The 12,658-nt window shown below is 41.6% G+C and overlaps 1 protein-coding gene across 1 annotated transcript; it reads left to right on the top strand.

Annotated features, from left to right (window-relative positions):
* Positions 1-2,768: 2,768 nt before the first annotated feature.
* On the top strand, positions 2,769-12,572 carry LOC106603852 (uncharacterized). The gene is made up of 4 exons (XM_014198052.3): positions 2,769-2,862; positions 9,196-9,357; positions 9,981-10,025; positions 11,853-12,572. Exons 1-4 carry the CDS (start codon positions 2,822-2,824, stop codon positions 12,094-12,096), a joined length of 492 nt encoding a protein of 163 aa, XP_014053527.2. The 5' UTR covers positions 2,769-2,821; the 3' UTR covers positions 12,097-12,572.
* Positions 12,573-12,658: the final 86 nt, after the last annotated feature.

Genomic DNA, 12,658 nt, shown 5'->3' with positions numbered 1-12,658 from the left:
TAAGGTCCACACCTGTTGTATTCAGTGCATGTGCCAAATACGATTTCATTTGCTTGCTGGGTCGTACTTGATGACTATTTGACATATATTCTAATAGTCAAGGATTGAATGAAAATAACATTTTTTATCAAATAGACCTTTTGAAGTTTAATATTTATCCACTTTTAATAACAAGTCAGTAGATGAGATGTCTTGTTGGGATAACTATTCAACATAGAAGCGCAACAAGCTGCATACTACTCTGTATCCCACTGCTGTCTTACCTCTGAAGCTAAGCAGTGATGGTCCTGGATGGGAGACCAAATGCTACTGGAAGTGGTGATGGAAGGCCAGTAGGAGGCTCTCTTTCCTCTGGTTTAAAAATAACAATATTCTAGGGTAGTGATTAAGAACATTTCCCTGTGTAGGGTGGGAAGTTAACTGGGTGTCCTGACTCTGTGGTCACTAAAGATCCCATGGCACTTATTGTAAGAGTTGGGGTGTTAACATGGCCACATCATTTTCCCCAGCTTCCAATTTGCTCATTCTTCCTCTCACCTGTAACTATTGCTCAGGTTGTTGCTAATGCTAATGCTGTCTATTGGCCATTGAGTGGCTTTGAAGCCACCGGCCGGGCCATATTGGCACTCCCTAGTAGGAGCAGTTCTCCATAGGAATGAATGGAATTCTACAGTAATTCACTTAAATGTTTCAAGGACAAAAGTACATGTATTTAAGTATTTTTTTTCTGTTGTAGTGGGGACTGTAACGAAGGGTACTCTCTAATATTTATATATATATATATATATATACACTGCTCAAAAAAATAAAGAGAACACTTAAACAACACAATGTAACTCCAAGTCAATCACACTTCTGTGAAATCAAACTGTCCACTTAGGAAGCAACACTGATTGACAATAAATTTCACATGCTGTTGTGCGAATGGAATAGCCAACAGGTGGAAATTATAGGCAATTAGCAAGACACCCCCAATAAAGGAGTGGTTCTGCAGGTGGGGACCACAGACCACTTCTCAGTTCCTATGCTTCCTGGCTGATGTTTTGGTCACTTTTGAATGCTGGCAGTGCTTTCACTCTAGTGGTAGCATGAGACGGAGTCTACAACCCACACAAGTGGCTCAGGTAGTGCAGCTCATCCAGGATGGTACATCAATGCGAGCTGTGGCAAGAAGGTTTGCTGTGTCTGTCAGCGTAGTGTCCAGAGCATGGAGGCGCTACCAGGAGACAGGCCAGTACATCAGGAGACGTGGAGGAGGCCGTAGGAGGGCAACAACCCAGCAGCAGGACCGCTACCTCCGCCTTTGTGCAAGGAGGAGCAGGAGAAGCACTGCCAGAGCCCTGCAAAATGACCTCCAGCAGGCCACAAATGTACATGTGTCTGCTCAAACGGTCAGAAACAGACTCCATGGGGGTGGTATGACTGCCCGACGTCCACAGGTGGGGGTTGTGCTTACAGCCCAACACCGTGCAGGACTTTTGGCATTTGCCAGAGAACACCAAGATTGGCAAATTCGCCACTGGCGCCCTGTGCTCTTCATAGGTGAAAGCAGGTTCACACTGAGCACGGGACAGACGCGACAGAGTCTGGAGACGCCGTGGAGAACGTTCTGCTGCCTGCAACATCCTCCAGCATGACCGGTTTGGCGGTGGGTCAGTCATGGTGTGGGGTGGCATTTCTTTGGGGAGCCGCACAGCCCTCCATGTGCTCGCCAGAGGTAGCCTGACTGCCATTAGGTACCGAGATGAGATCCTCAGACCCCTTGTGAGACCATATGCTGGTGCGGTTGGCCCTGGGTTCCTCCTAATGCAAGACAATGCTAGACCTCATGTGGCTGGAGTGTGTCAGCAGTTCCTGCAAGAGGAAGGCATTGATGCTATGGACTGGCCCACCCGTTCCCCAGACCTGAATCCAATTGAGCACATCTGGGACATCATGTCTCGCTCCATCTACCAACGCCACGTTGCACCACAGACTGTCCAGGAGTTGGCGGATGCTTTAGTCCAGGTTTGGGAGGAGATCCCTCAGAAGACCATCCGCCACCTCATCAGGAGCATGCCCAGGCGTTGTAGGGAGGTCATACAGGCACGTGGAGGCCACACACACTACTGAGCCTAATTTTTACTTGTTTTAAGGACATTACATCAAAGTTGGATCAGCCTGTAGTGTGGTTTTCCACTTTAATTTTGAGTGTGACTCCAAATCCAGACCTCCATGGGTTGATAAATTGGATTTCCATTGATTATTTTTGTGTGATTTTGTTGTCAGCACATTCAACTATGTAAAGAAAAAAGTATTTAATAAGATTATTTCTTTCATTCAGATCTAGGATGTGTTGTTTAAGTGTTCCCTTTATTTTTTTGAGCAGTATATATATGTGTGTGTGGTGTGTGTGTGTGTGTGTGTGTGTGTGTGTGTGTGTGTGTGTGTGTGTGTGTGTGTGTGTGTGTGTGTGTGTGTGTGTGTGTGTGTTTTTGTGTGTGTGTGCGTGTGTGCGTGTAGCTCACATAATTTAATGTAAAATTATGCATTAAGGTGTCTGTAATCGAATAAATAAATGTGTCAAAAACGAATGTAGACATTATTGAATATATTTCTATAGCTTCCAAACTATAGATTCCAAAATATGTTTTACAATTGAGGAGTACCAAGATGGTTGCGTGGTGGCTTCAATACAGCTCCCCCAGATCATCCAGGGTTTCTACACATCACTGGCATCAACCATAGGCTTTTGATTGGTTGACGGTGTCCTCATGTCGCCCAATCGGCATCTTTTTCTTTCGCCATCCCGGAAGGTGCTACATTTCAACCAAATTGTAACATGGCGACACCCATGCACAGAATTATTGCCCGTCGGCAAGCGTAAGTTTGTTTGTTACTAAAATGCTTAAGAATTTTGGTATACTTACTCGATTCAGCGTATTTAGTGATCACCGTGTTTACTTAGAGCAATAAGTAAGACTGAGCTGCGAATAGTTGGCTAACAATACTATTCTTACTAAATGCTAGTTAGCCAACGTTAGTAAGCTACTGTAACGTTACTTACAACGTTGTTTGAGATGTGGGCAATAATGATGTACAAAGTTAACAAATTAAATGGTTACATTTAATAAATAGTATATGTTTATTTGGCTAACAAGCATAGATATCATACTGTCTGCACGTTGAATAGCCGACACATAAGTTAGCTAGCGCTAACGTTAGCTGGGTAAAATCGTCCGTATCCTTCCCTTCCGAAAGGTTCGTGTATTTATGACTAAATTGTGACGTTTTGGTCTTCGGCAAGGTTTTTTTTCTGGCTGTTCGTGGAAGGGTGCAATTGCGGCCTGCAATTTGGGGCGTTGGGTAAATGTTTAAGCTAGGACAGGTGTGGGTGCTCCAGTACAGTAGGTGGCGTTAATGCACAATAATGTTAGGCAGGACCCATGACATTTTTAACAAGGCTTTTTCTGATTAAAAAACGAGTTAATTGCATCTGCTGTGGAGCTCAGTTTCATAATAGTACCATATGGCCCAGCTACTTGCTGTAGTTTTGAAGTAATCACGAAAAAACTGGCTGCAGACTGCTGCCAATACATATCACGTCCACTACATATCACGCCCACTACCATTGAGGCTGCTTGCGCTGTTTCTGGCCCACACTCCAGCACGGATTGTCGCGGTAAATGCACCATTGCTGGATGCCAACTGCCGAAAACCCCACCGAAGGAGGCTGCTAGTTAGTTCGTTAGTTTAGGTGACACTGGTACAGTGTCCTTCGACCCCACCTTCCGTGAACTGCTTTCCCGCGGTTCTGTTAGCAACTTCCCTTACAGTAAGGTTGGTTAGCGCATTGGGCCGGTAACCGAAAGGTTGCTGGATCGAATCCCCGAGCTGACAAGGTAAAAATCTGTCATTCTGCCCCTGAACAAGGCAGTTAACCCACTGTTCCCCGGTAGACATCATTGTAAATAAGAATGTTCTTTACTGACTTGCCTAGTTAAATAATAAAAATAGAACACTGGTACACAGCAGTGAGCACGACATGTAGTAAGTTATGCGTAGTGGGCGTGGAATGTAATACTTGGTCAGCAGATGGACCCTACTGGTTTGTGCACTCTTTCTAAAGAAATACTGCACCAAACATCTTAGATGTAAAATTGTGTGACAAAGAACTGCTTGGTAAAACTACAACTAAAGAAATCTGTAATTTTTTTAATCTTAGATTAATTCATACTATTTCGAGGAAGTGTATACTGGCTATGGCGTCTCAAGAGTGACACAGTAATATTGAAGCTTTCTTCTCGTTTTTCAAGCAAAGGTCTTTAGGGAGTATGCGAGTCAGACGTTCACTTTGCCTAGCCAAGTTCTGCTAGGAGCAAACCGAACATAGCTAACGTTAGAGGTCGACCGATTAATCGGAATGACCGATTAATTAGGGCCGATTTCAAGTTTTCATAACAATCGGAAATCGGTATTTTTGGACGCCGATTTGGCCGATTAAAATAAAAAGAAAAAAACACTATTTTTTTAAACATTTTTTTTATACCTTTATTTAACTAGGCAAGTCAGTTAAGAACACATTCTTGTTTTCAATGACGGATTTTTACCTTGTCAGCTCAGGGATTCAATCTTGCAAACTTACGGTTAACTAGTCCAACGCTCTAACCACCTGCTTTACATTGCACTCCACGAGGTTACGCGAATGCAGTATGAATTCCAAGGTAAGTTGCTAGCAAGTATTAAACGTATCTTATAAAAAAACAATCAATCATAATCACTAGTTAACTACACATGGTTGATGATATTACTAGTTTATCTAGCCTGTCCTGCGTTGCATATAATCGCCTAGGTACACGTTGCTCCAACCATAAACATCAATGCCTTTCTTAAAATCAATACACAAGTATATATTTTTAAACCTGCATATTTAGTTAATATTGCCTGCTAACATGAATTTATTTTAACTAGGGAAAATGTGTCACTTCTCTTGCAAACAGAGTCAGGGTATATGCAGCAGTTTGGGCTGCCTGGCTCGTTGCGAACTGTGAATACTATTTCTTCCTAACAAAGACAGCCAACATTGCCAAACGGGATGATTTAACAAAAGCGCATTTGCGAAAAAAGCACAATCGTTGCACGACTGTACCTAACCATAAACATCAATGCCTTTCTTAAAATCAATACACAGAAGTATATATTTTTAAACCTACATATTTAGCTAAATGAAATCCAGGTTAGCATGCAATATTAACCAGGTGAAATTGTCATTTTGCGTTCATTGCACGCAGTCAGGGTATATGCAACACTTTGGGTAATTTGTCAGAATTTTACGTAATTATGACATAACACTGAAGGTTGTGCAATGTAACGTTTTGTTTTCGAGATGATAGTTTCCGGATTCGACCATATTAATGACCTAAGGCTCGTGTTTCTGTGTGTTATGTTATAATTAAGTCTATGATTTGATAGAGCAGTCTGACTGAGCGATGGTAGGCAGCAGCAGGCTCGTAAGCATTCATTCAAAATAGCACTTTCGTGCGTTTTGCCAGCAGCCCTTCGCAATGCATTGCGCTGTTTATGACTTCAAGCCTATCTACTCCTGAGATTAGGCTGGTGTAACCCATGTGAAATGGCTAGCTAGTTAGCCGGGTGCGGGCTAATAGCGTTTCAAACGTCACTCGCTCTGAGACTTGGAGTAGTTTTTTCCCTTCCTCTACGTGGGTAACGCTGCTTCGAGGGTGGCTGTTGTCGATGTGTTCCTGGTTTGAGCCCAGGTAGGAGCGAGGAGAGGGACGGAAGCTATACTGTTACACTGGCAATACTATAGTGCCTATAAGAACATCCAATAGTCAAAGGTATATGAAATACAAATCATATAGAGAGAAATAGTCCTATAATAACTACAACCTAAAACTTCTTACCTAGGAATATTGAAGACTCATGTTAAAAGGAACCACCAGCTTTCATATGTTCCCATGTTCTGAGCAAGGAACTTAAACCTTAGCTCTTTTACATGGCACATATTGCACTTTTACTTTCTTCTCCAACACTTTGTTTTTGCATTATTTAAATCAAATTGAACATGTTTCATTATTTATTTGAGGCTAAATAGATTTTATTGCTGTATTATATTAAGTTAAAATAAGTGTTCATTCAGTATTGTTGTAATTGTCATTATTACAAATAAATAAAAAACAAACAAAAACCGGCCGATTAATCGGTATCGCGTTTTTTTTGGGACTCCAATAATCGGTATCGGCGTTGAAAAATCTCAATCGGTGAACCTCTAGTTAAGTCATCCGCATACTATCTAGCTAACTTGCTTGCTAGGTAACTAAAAGTCTGAGACAAAATATCCACAGGAAAGTATTGTTCACCTGACAATTTTCTCTGATGGAGAACAATCAATTTGAAATCTGAATAAATAAAACTGTTCACACGAAGATGTCTATTCTCCATCCTCCCCGATTTAGGATATAAAATTGTCATGGCATGCTTTGTTCAATAGCTATTGGCGAAATAACTAAATATTCAATGTGAAACTAACTTTACTTCAGTACCAAACCATATAAGGTGCACCAAACCATATACAGTGCATTCAGAAAGTATTCAGACCCTTTGATTTTTTCCACATTAGGTTACAACCTTATTTGAAAATGCATTAAAAATAACATTTTCCTCTGCAGTCTACACACAATACCCCATAATGACTTAGCGAAAACAGGTTTTTAGACATTTCTGCAAATGTATTAAAAATAAAAAAACAGAAACCTTATTTACGTATTCAGACTCTGCTATGTGCCTCGAAATTGAGCTCAGGTGTTAATTTGTTTATTACAGCCTGATTAATCAGACTAGCTAGCTAACAAACTACTCGGGAGAAACTACAAGGACACTGCTGACTTGCAAAACAACTAACCAAAATCTAAAACAGAACCTGACCTTGACTAAACATCAGACTGTTAACATGGTTACCCCATGGAAATATTCAGTCTGAAAGAAGTCTGCCTTCAAAAGACATTAGTCTCTCAAACCAGTATGTTGAATAAAATATTTACACGCTGATTGCTTGGGACATTTGGTCTGTAGTTCGGTTAGGCTCAGCCATATTGTTGGCTGCGTGTGAGGAAAAATATATACAGACCAGCATACTGAAGGTTGGATCAATAACGCTTCATTGTGAAAAATAAGTTGTAATCTAGTTAGTTCAACATTGACTTGTAATGGGACTGTTTGTAAAAATGCTGAGCCTACATGTTAGAGACGAGAGCGTAAGTATTTCACTCTCAAATCCTGAGGCTAACCCTGGTTTGCACGTGTACTTGAGTTGTTAGGAAAATACCTTTTTCCTAACAACTCAAGCAGGGGCGAAAATCTAATATCAACTTTGGAGGGGACAATTACATGACATTTTCTCAAGAGCAATTCCTGAGGGGGACACCAAAAGTAGTGCTGTAACACACAGCCTACATTGTAATATGGTAAATGTATATTGAGGAACCAAAGAAATAAGGTGTTTGCCGTACTCCTAACAACCGGTACCCAAAACTACACAACTAATCACAACAGCAATACCATTGCCTTTAACAAATCTTAGTTCAGTCACCAGTTTAAGTTGAGAGTGGGGGTATCCATGGCATTTTCCAATTATGTTCCTATTTTACAAGTAAAAAAAATTGAGAACCTTTCATAATGTTGCCAAACAAAGACTCAACAAACTTACCTGAGACTCCCTGTCTCTGCCAGTCTGTCACCGCATATCTCTCCCCAACTCTGCTGTCTGTGTGCCATCTGTTGCCTGCTCTGCCTAATGACATCATTGTGAAACATTTCTATTAGAATTTCATTTCTTTCTTATGAACATTTTATCAACTAGACTTTGAGATATTAGGCTACTAGTGTTCTTACTATGCGTTTTGGTGTATTGAAAAATACTCTGATGTCCGTCTTTTATTTTTCTGCCATTTTTCTACCTGGCTGGCTACACACACAGTGTGTAGGTTATTTACAGTAGTAGATGGGCTTCTATCATCTTCAATCATTCTATTTGGGCTTTGATCTAAAAGGTAGCTAGCAAATGTGAAACGGATTAAAATGACAAGAGTTGACAGCTGTATGAGTTCACCATTTACACAACATATGCTGCAACCTTTTGTAATTTTAATAGTTTGTTTCATATTGGCTGGCTTCTAACAAAGGCTGAATTTGCAAAGCTAGCGAGCACCAATTCCGTTTCAGTGGTGTTTGCTATAATCTTTGCTACCCAGGTTAAATAAAGGTGAAATAAAATAAATAAATAAAAGTTCACTTGCGACAATTTAGCTTTTGCAACGAGACCATTAAATATATTTAAGACAATGGTAGAAGAGAGTGTAGTTCTGTTCAGTTTGGATTTCAGTTTATCGCTAACCTTATCACAGGGACTTTGTAGCACTAACTTACATCATCTGCATGCTGATCTTGGAATAAATTGACGATAGCAAAGATTCCATCTTTGACGACGCCACATAAATGGAATAGGTACTAGCTAGCTTAATAGTTAATATTTGCGCGCTAGCTCTGCATTTTCAGCTAGTGTGTGTGCGCGGTTGACTGGATTAACCTCACGTCAGTTACGTGCATTGAGTGCCTTTCAGACAGTAGATACGACCTCTCTGTTACCTAGCAAGCTAAGGAACTGGCAGTGGATCAAACCATTGAGCCAAAGGGTGGGGGGGTCGCAATCTTTTGAAACGTAAAAACGCGCTATTAAGTGTCTATAATCAGCACAATTGCTTCATTGCGTATTATTTAAATTACATGGTTATGTTTCAGTGATATATTGGGGGGGACAAATCATATTTTTCCCAGGATGGGGGGGTCGTGTCCCCCCCGGGATTTCCGCCCCTGAACTCAAGTACAACACTAGCGACTGGAGAACAGGCATAGTCCTTGAGCCAGCAACTACCTGTGCTACATTGGTCTCAAGATCTCTTGACAAAGGCTTTAGAAACTCAGATACAGTCAGAGAAGTTACTCAATTCTTCTGAAAAAATGTCCTGACTCCAGTTATCCTGATTTGGCCCAAGAAAGAGCAGGGATTATCCAACTATTGCTACCATTGTAATGAGGGGCTAGGTTCCATTAACATAGGGAGGGGGTGGGGGGCACACGATGTTAGTCTACCTACAGTTATAAATAACTCTTACTCATGTCTATCTTTTTTTCAAACAGGGAGGCAAATAAACAACATGTTCGGTGTCAGAAGTGTTTGGAGTTTGGACACTGGACATATGAGTGTACTGGCAAACGAAAATACCTTCACAGGCCATCAAGGACAACAGAAATGAAAAATAAACTGAAGGAAAATAAAAATAAACAGGTCAATTCCACAGGGTAAGTCAGCCACAAGTATGTATTTGTATTGGATGACTGCTGTCTTACTATTAAGTCAGCTTGATAGAAGATCACTTTTGAGTTCTGAATATGTTAACACTGTGGAAAGTCACCTTGGTCGTGTCTATTAGGGAGACATTTTTTGGAAACAGAGGAAGGCCTACTACTAGAGCCTTTCCAATAAGAAACATATTTTCATTTTCTATTGCGAAACCATTTACCCAAATGAACGTGACCCTGGTGTCTACCATTTGATGTCACTTTTGAATAGGCTGCATATTCATGGTTTTGAAGACTTCAAATCAGTATTTTGTGGCTACAGTGTACTGCAATAGCCTGAGCTTACAGAAATGGTTTGCTGTACAGCGGTTACAGCGGTAATTAGTCTGTGACAGTATTTATAAGGCTAGTACTGTAACCCAACCTCATAACTGTCTAGTACTGCTATCTAGAGGAGATGCAGTATAACTCGTCATTGGGAATTCATTTCCTCTGTACAATGATTCATAAGTGTTGCCAAGTTTCTTTCCACTTTTATTTTCCCCTAGTTGGTTTAGAATAATCTTTGGAATTTTTTCAGCCATGGCATGTTGTAACTAACTCAATCTCTATTCACTATTCAGACCAGGAAAGGAAAGCTCCAATGAGAAAAAAACTAAGAAGAAAAGGTAACTGTCACCGCGTCCCTTTTTAGCTCGCAGATAAACTCAGCAAAAAAAGAAAACGTCCCTTTTTCAGGACCCTGTCTTTCAAAGATAATTTGTAAAAATACAAGTAACTTTACAGCTCTTCATTGTAAAGGGTTTAAACACTGTTTCCCATGCTTGTTCAATGAACCATAAACTGTTAATGATGTTTCCCATGCACCTGTGGAACGGTCGTTAAGACACTAACAGCTTACAGGTGGTAGGCAATTAAGGTCACATTTATGAAAATGAGGACACTAAAGAGGCCTTTCTACTGACTCTGAAAAACACCAAAAGAAAGATTCCCAGGGTCCCTGCTCATCTGTGTGAACATGCCTTAGGCAGGCTGCAAGGAGGCATGAGGACTGCAGATGTGGCCAGGGCAATACATTTCAATGTCCGTGCTGTGACATGCCACAGACAGTGCTACAGGGAGACAGGACGCACAGCTGATCGTCCTCACAGTGGCAGACCACGTGCAACAACACCTGCACAGGATCGATACATCTGAACATCACCTGCGGGACAGGTACAGGATGGCAACAACAACTGCCCGAGTTACACCAGGGATGCACAATCCCTCCATCAGTGCTCAGACTGTCTGCAATAAGCTGAGAGAGGCTGTACTGAGGACTTGTAGGCCTGTTGTAAGGAAGGTCCTCACCAGACATCACCGGCAACAACGTCGCCTATGGGCACAAACCCACCGTTGCTGGACCAGACAGGAATGGCAAAAAGTGGTCTTCACTGATGAGTCGTGGTTTTGTCTCACCAGGGGTGATGGTCGGATTTGCGTTTATCGTCGAAGGAATAAGCGTTACACCAAGGCCTGTACTCTGGAGCGGGATCGCTTTGGAGGTGGAGGGTCCGTCATGGTCTGGGGCAGTGTGTCACAGCAACATCGGACTGAGCTTGTTGTCATTGCAGGCAGTCGCAACTCTGTGCGTTACAGGGAAGACATCCTCCTCCCTCATGTGGTAGACTTCCTGCAGGCTCATCTTGACATGACCTTCCAGCATGATAATGCCACCAGCCATACTGCTCGTTCTGTGCGTGATTTCCTGCAAGACAGGAATGTCAGTGTTCTGCCATGGCCAGCGAAGAGCCCGGATCTCAACCCCCCCCCCCCCCCAGAAATGTCCGGGAACTTGCAGGTGCCTTGGTGGAAGAGTGGGGTAACATCTCTCAGCAAGAACTGGCAAATCTGGTGCAGTCCATGAGGAGATGCACTGCGGGGCGTCAGGTAGCCTAGTGTTGGATTAGTAACCGAAAGGTTGCGAGATCGAATCTCCGAGCTGACAAGGTAAAAATCTATCGTTCTGCCCCTGAACAAGGCAGGTAACCCACTGTTCCTAGGCCGTCATTGAAAATACACATTTCTTTCTTAACTGACTTGCCTAGTTAAATAAAGGTAATAAAAACTGCAGTACTTAATGCAACCGGCTGGCCACACTAGATTCTGACTGTTAATTTTGACCCCGCCCCCCCCCCCTTGTTCAGGGACACATTATTCAATTTCTGTTAGTAACATGTCTGTGGGACTTGTTCAGTTTGTCTGTTGTTGAATCTTATGTTCATACAAATATTTACACATGTTAAATTTGCTGAAAATAAATGCAGTTGACACTGAGAGGGAGTTTCTTTTTTTGCTGAGTTTAGATCTCAAATGGGTAGAGCATAGTCCACTCGACACACTTTTCTGTTATATGCAGTAGAGATCTAGGCTATGCCTGCAATATGCCTTCTGCAATGTACTCACTATTCTGCTTATGTAATAATGGTTTTGTAAATTGTGACACTTGCTTTCAGGTCAAAGGACGCAAGTGGTGGTGGTAGTAGTAGCAGCAGCGACTCTGACAGCTCTTCCAGTGACTCATCGTCTGACAGTAGTGACTCCTCAAGCTCTTCGTCGGACGACAGTGACAGCAGTAGTGACAGTTCTGACAGCTCTAGCTCCTCTTCCTCTAGCAGTTCAAGCAGCTCGGCCTCTGATTCATCAGAAGGAAGTGATTCAGATCAAGGTCCTCCCAAGAAGAAAAAGAAGAAGAAATGAAAAAGATTTATGTATTGTGTTCCACCATGACATTAACCTGAGCTCCACTCTGACCCTCTAGCTGTTCAGGAGCTGTCTTACGAAGTATACGGTGTAAATTGTAATAAACAAGCAGCAGGTTTGGGTAGGTTATTTTCTAAATGTGATCCGTTAGTTACTAGTTAGTTACCTGTCCCAAATTGTAATCAGTAACATAATCTGATTAGTTTGTTACTTTTGGATTACTTTCCCCTTAAGAGGCATTTAAAAAAGAAAAGGATCCATCAAATGCATTTGGTGTGTCATGGTAGTGGTCTCTGACTTGTGAACAGACTCGCTCAGGTGGAACAAACTTAAACTTGTGCATTTTTTTCAATGCTAAATTGAATGTCATTAGTTAGGTTTCCATCCAATTGGCGACAGACTTTAATGTCAATATTAAAAAAGCTGCATAAATAAAATCTCTGCATTTTCTCAGCAGAAATGTTTCCATCAAATTGACTTGTTGTGGATAAAAGCCTGTGTGTGATGACGTAGTGCACATAAATTACTTTTGCAGTTAAATTCTCATGTACCGAATAGA

Source organism: Salmo salar, chromosome 04 (assembly GCF_965601325.2).
Source record: "Salmo salar chromosome 04, fSalSal1, whole genome shotgun sequence".
NCBI classification, from domain to species: Eukaryota; Metazoa; Chordata; class Actinopteri; order Salmoniformes; family Salmonidae; genus Salmo; species Salmo salar.
Note: the sequence above shows the minus strand (reverse complement) of the source record. Positions and strands in the feature narration are given on the sequence as shown.

Bases quoted from the DNA above. Each gene is read 5' to 3' on its own strand.
- LOC106603852 (XM_014198052.3), top strand. From the start codon at position 2,822: ATGGCGACACCCATGCACAGAATTATTGCCCGTCGGCAAGC. The intron at 2,863-9,195 runs GTAAGTTTGTTT...TTTTTCAAACAG, and splicing joins ATTATTGCCCGTCGGCAAGC to GGAGGCAAATAAACAACATG. The intron at 9,358-9,980 runs GTAAGTCAGCCA...TTCACTATTCAG, and splicing joins AAACAGGTCAATTCCACAGG to ACCAGGAAAGGAAAGCTCCA.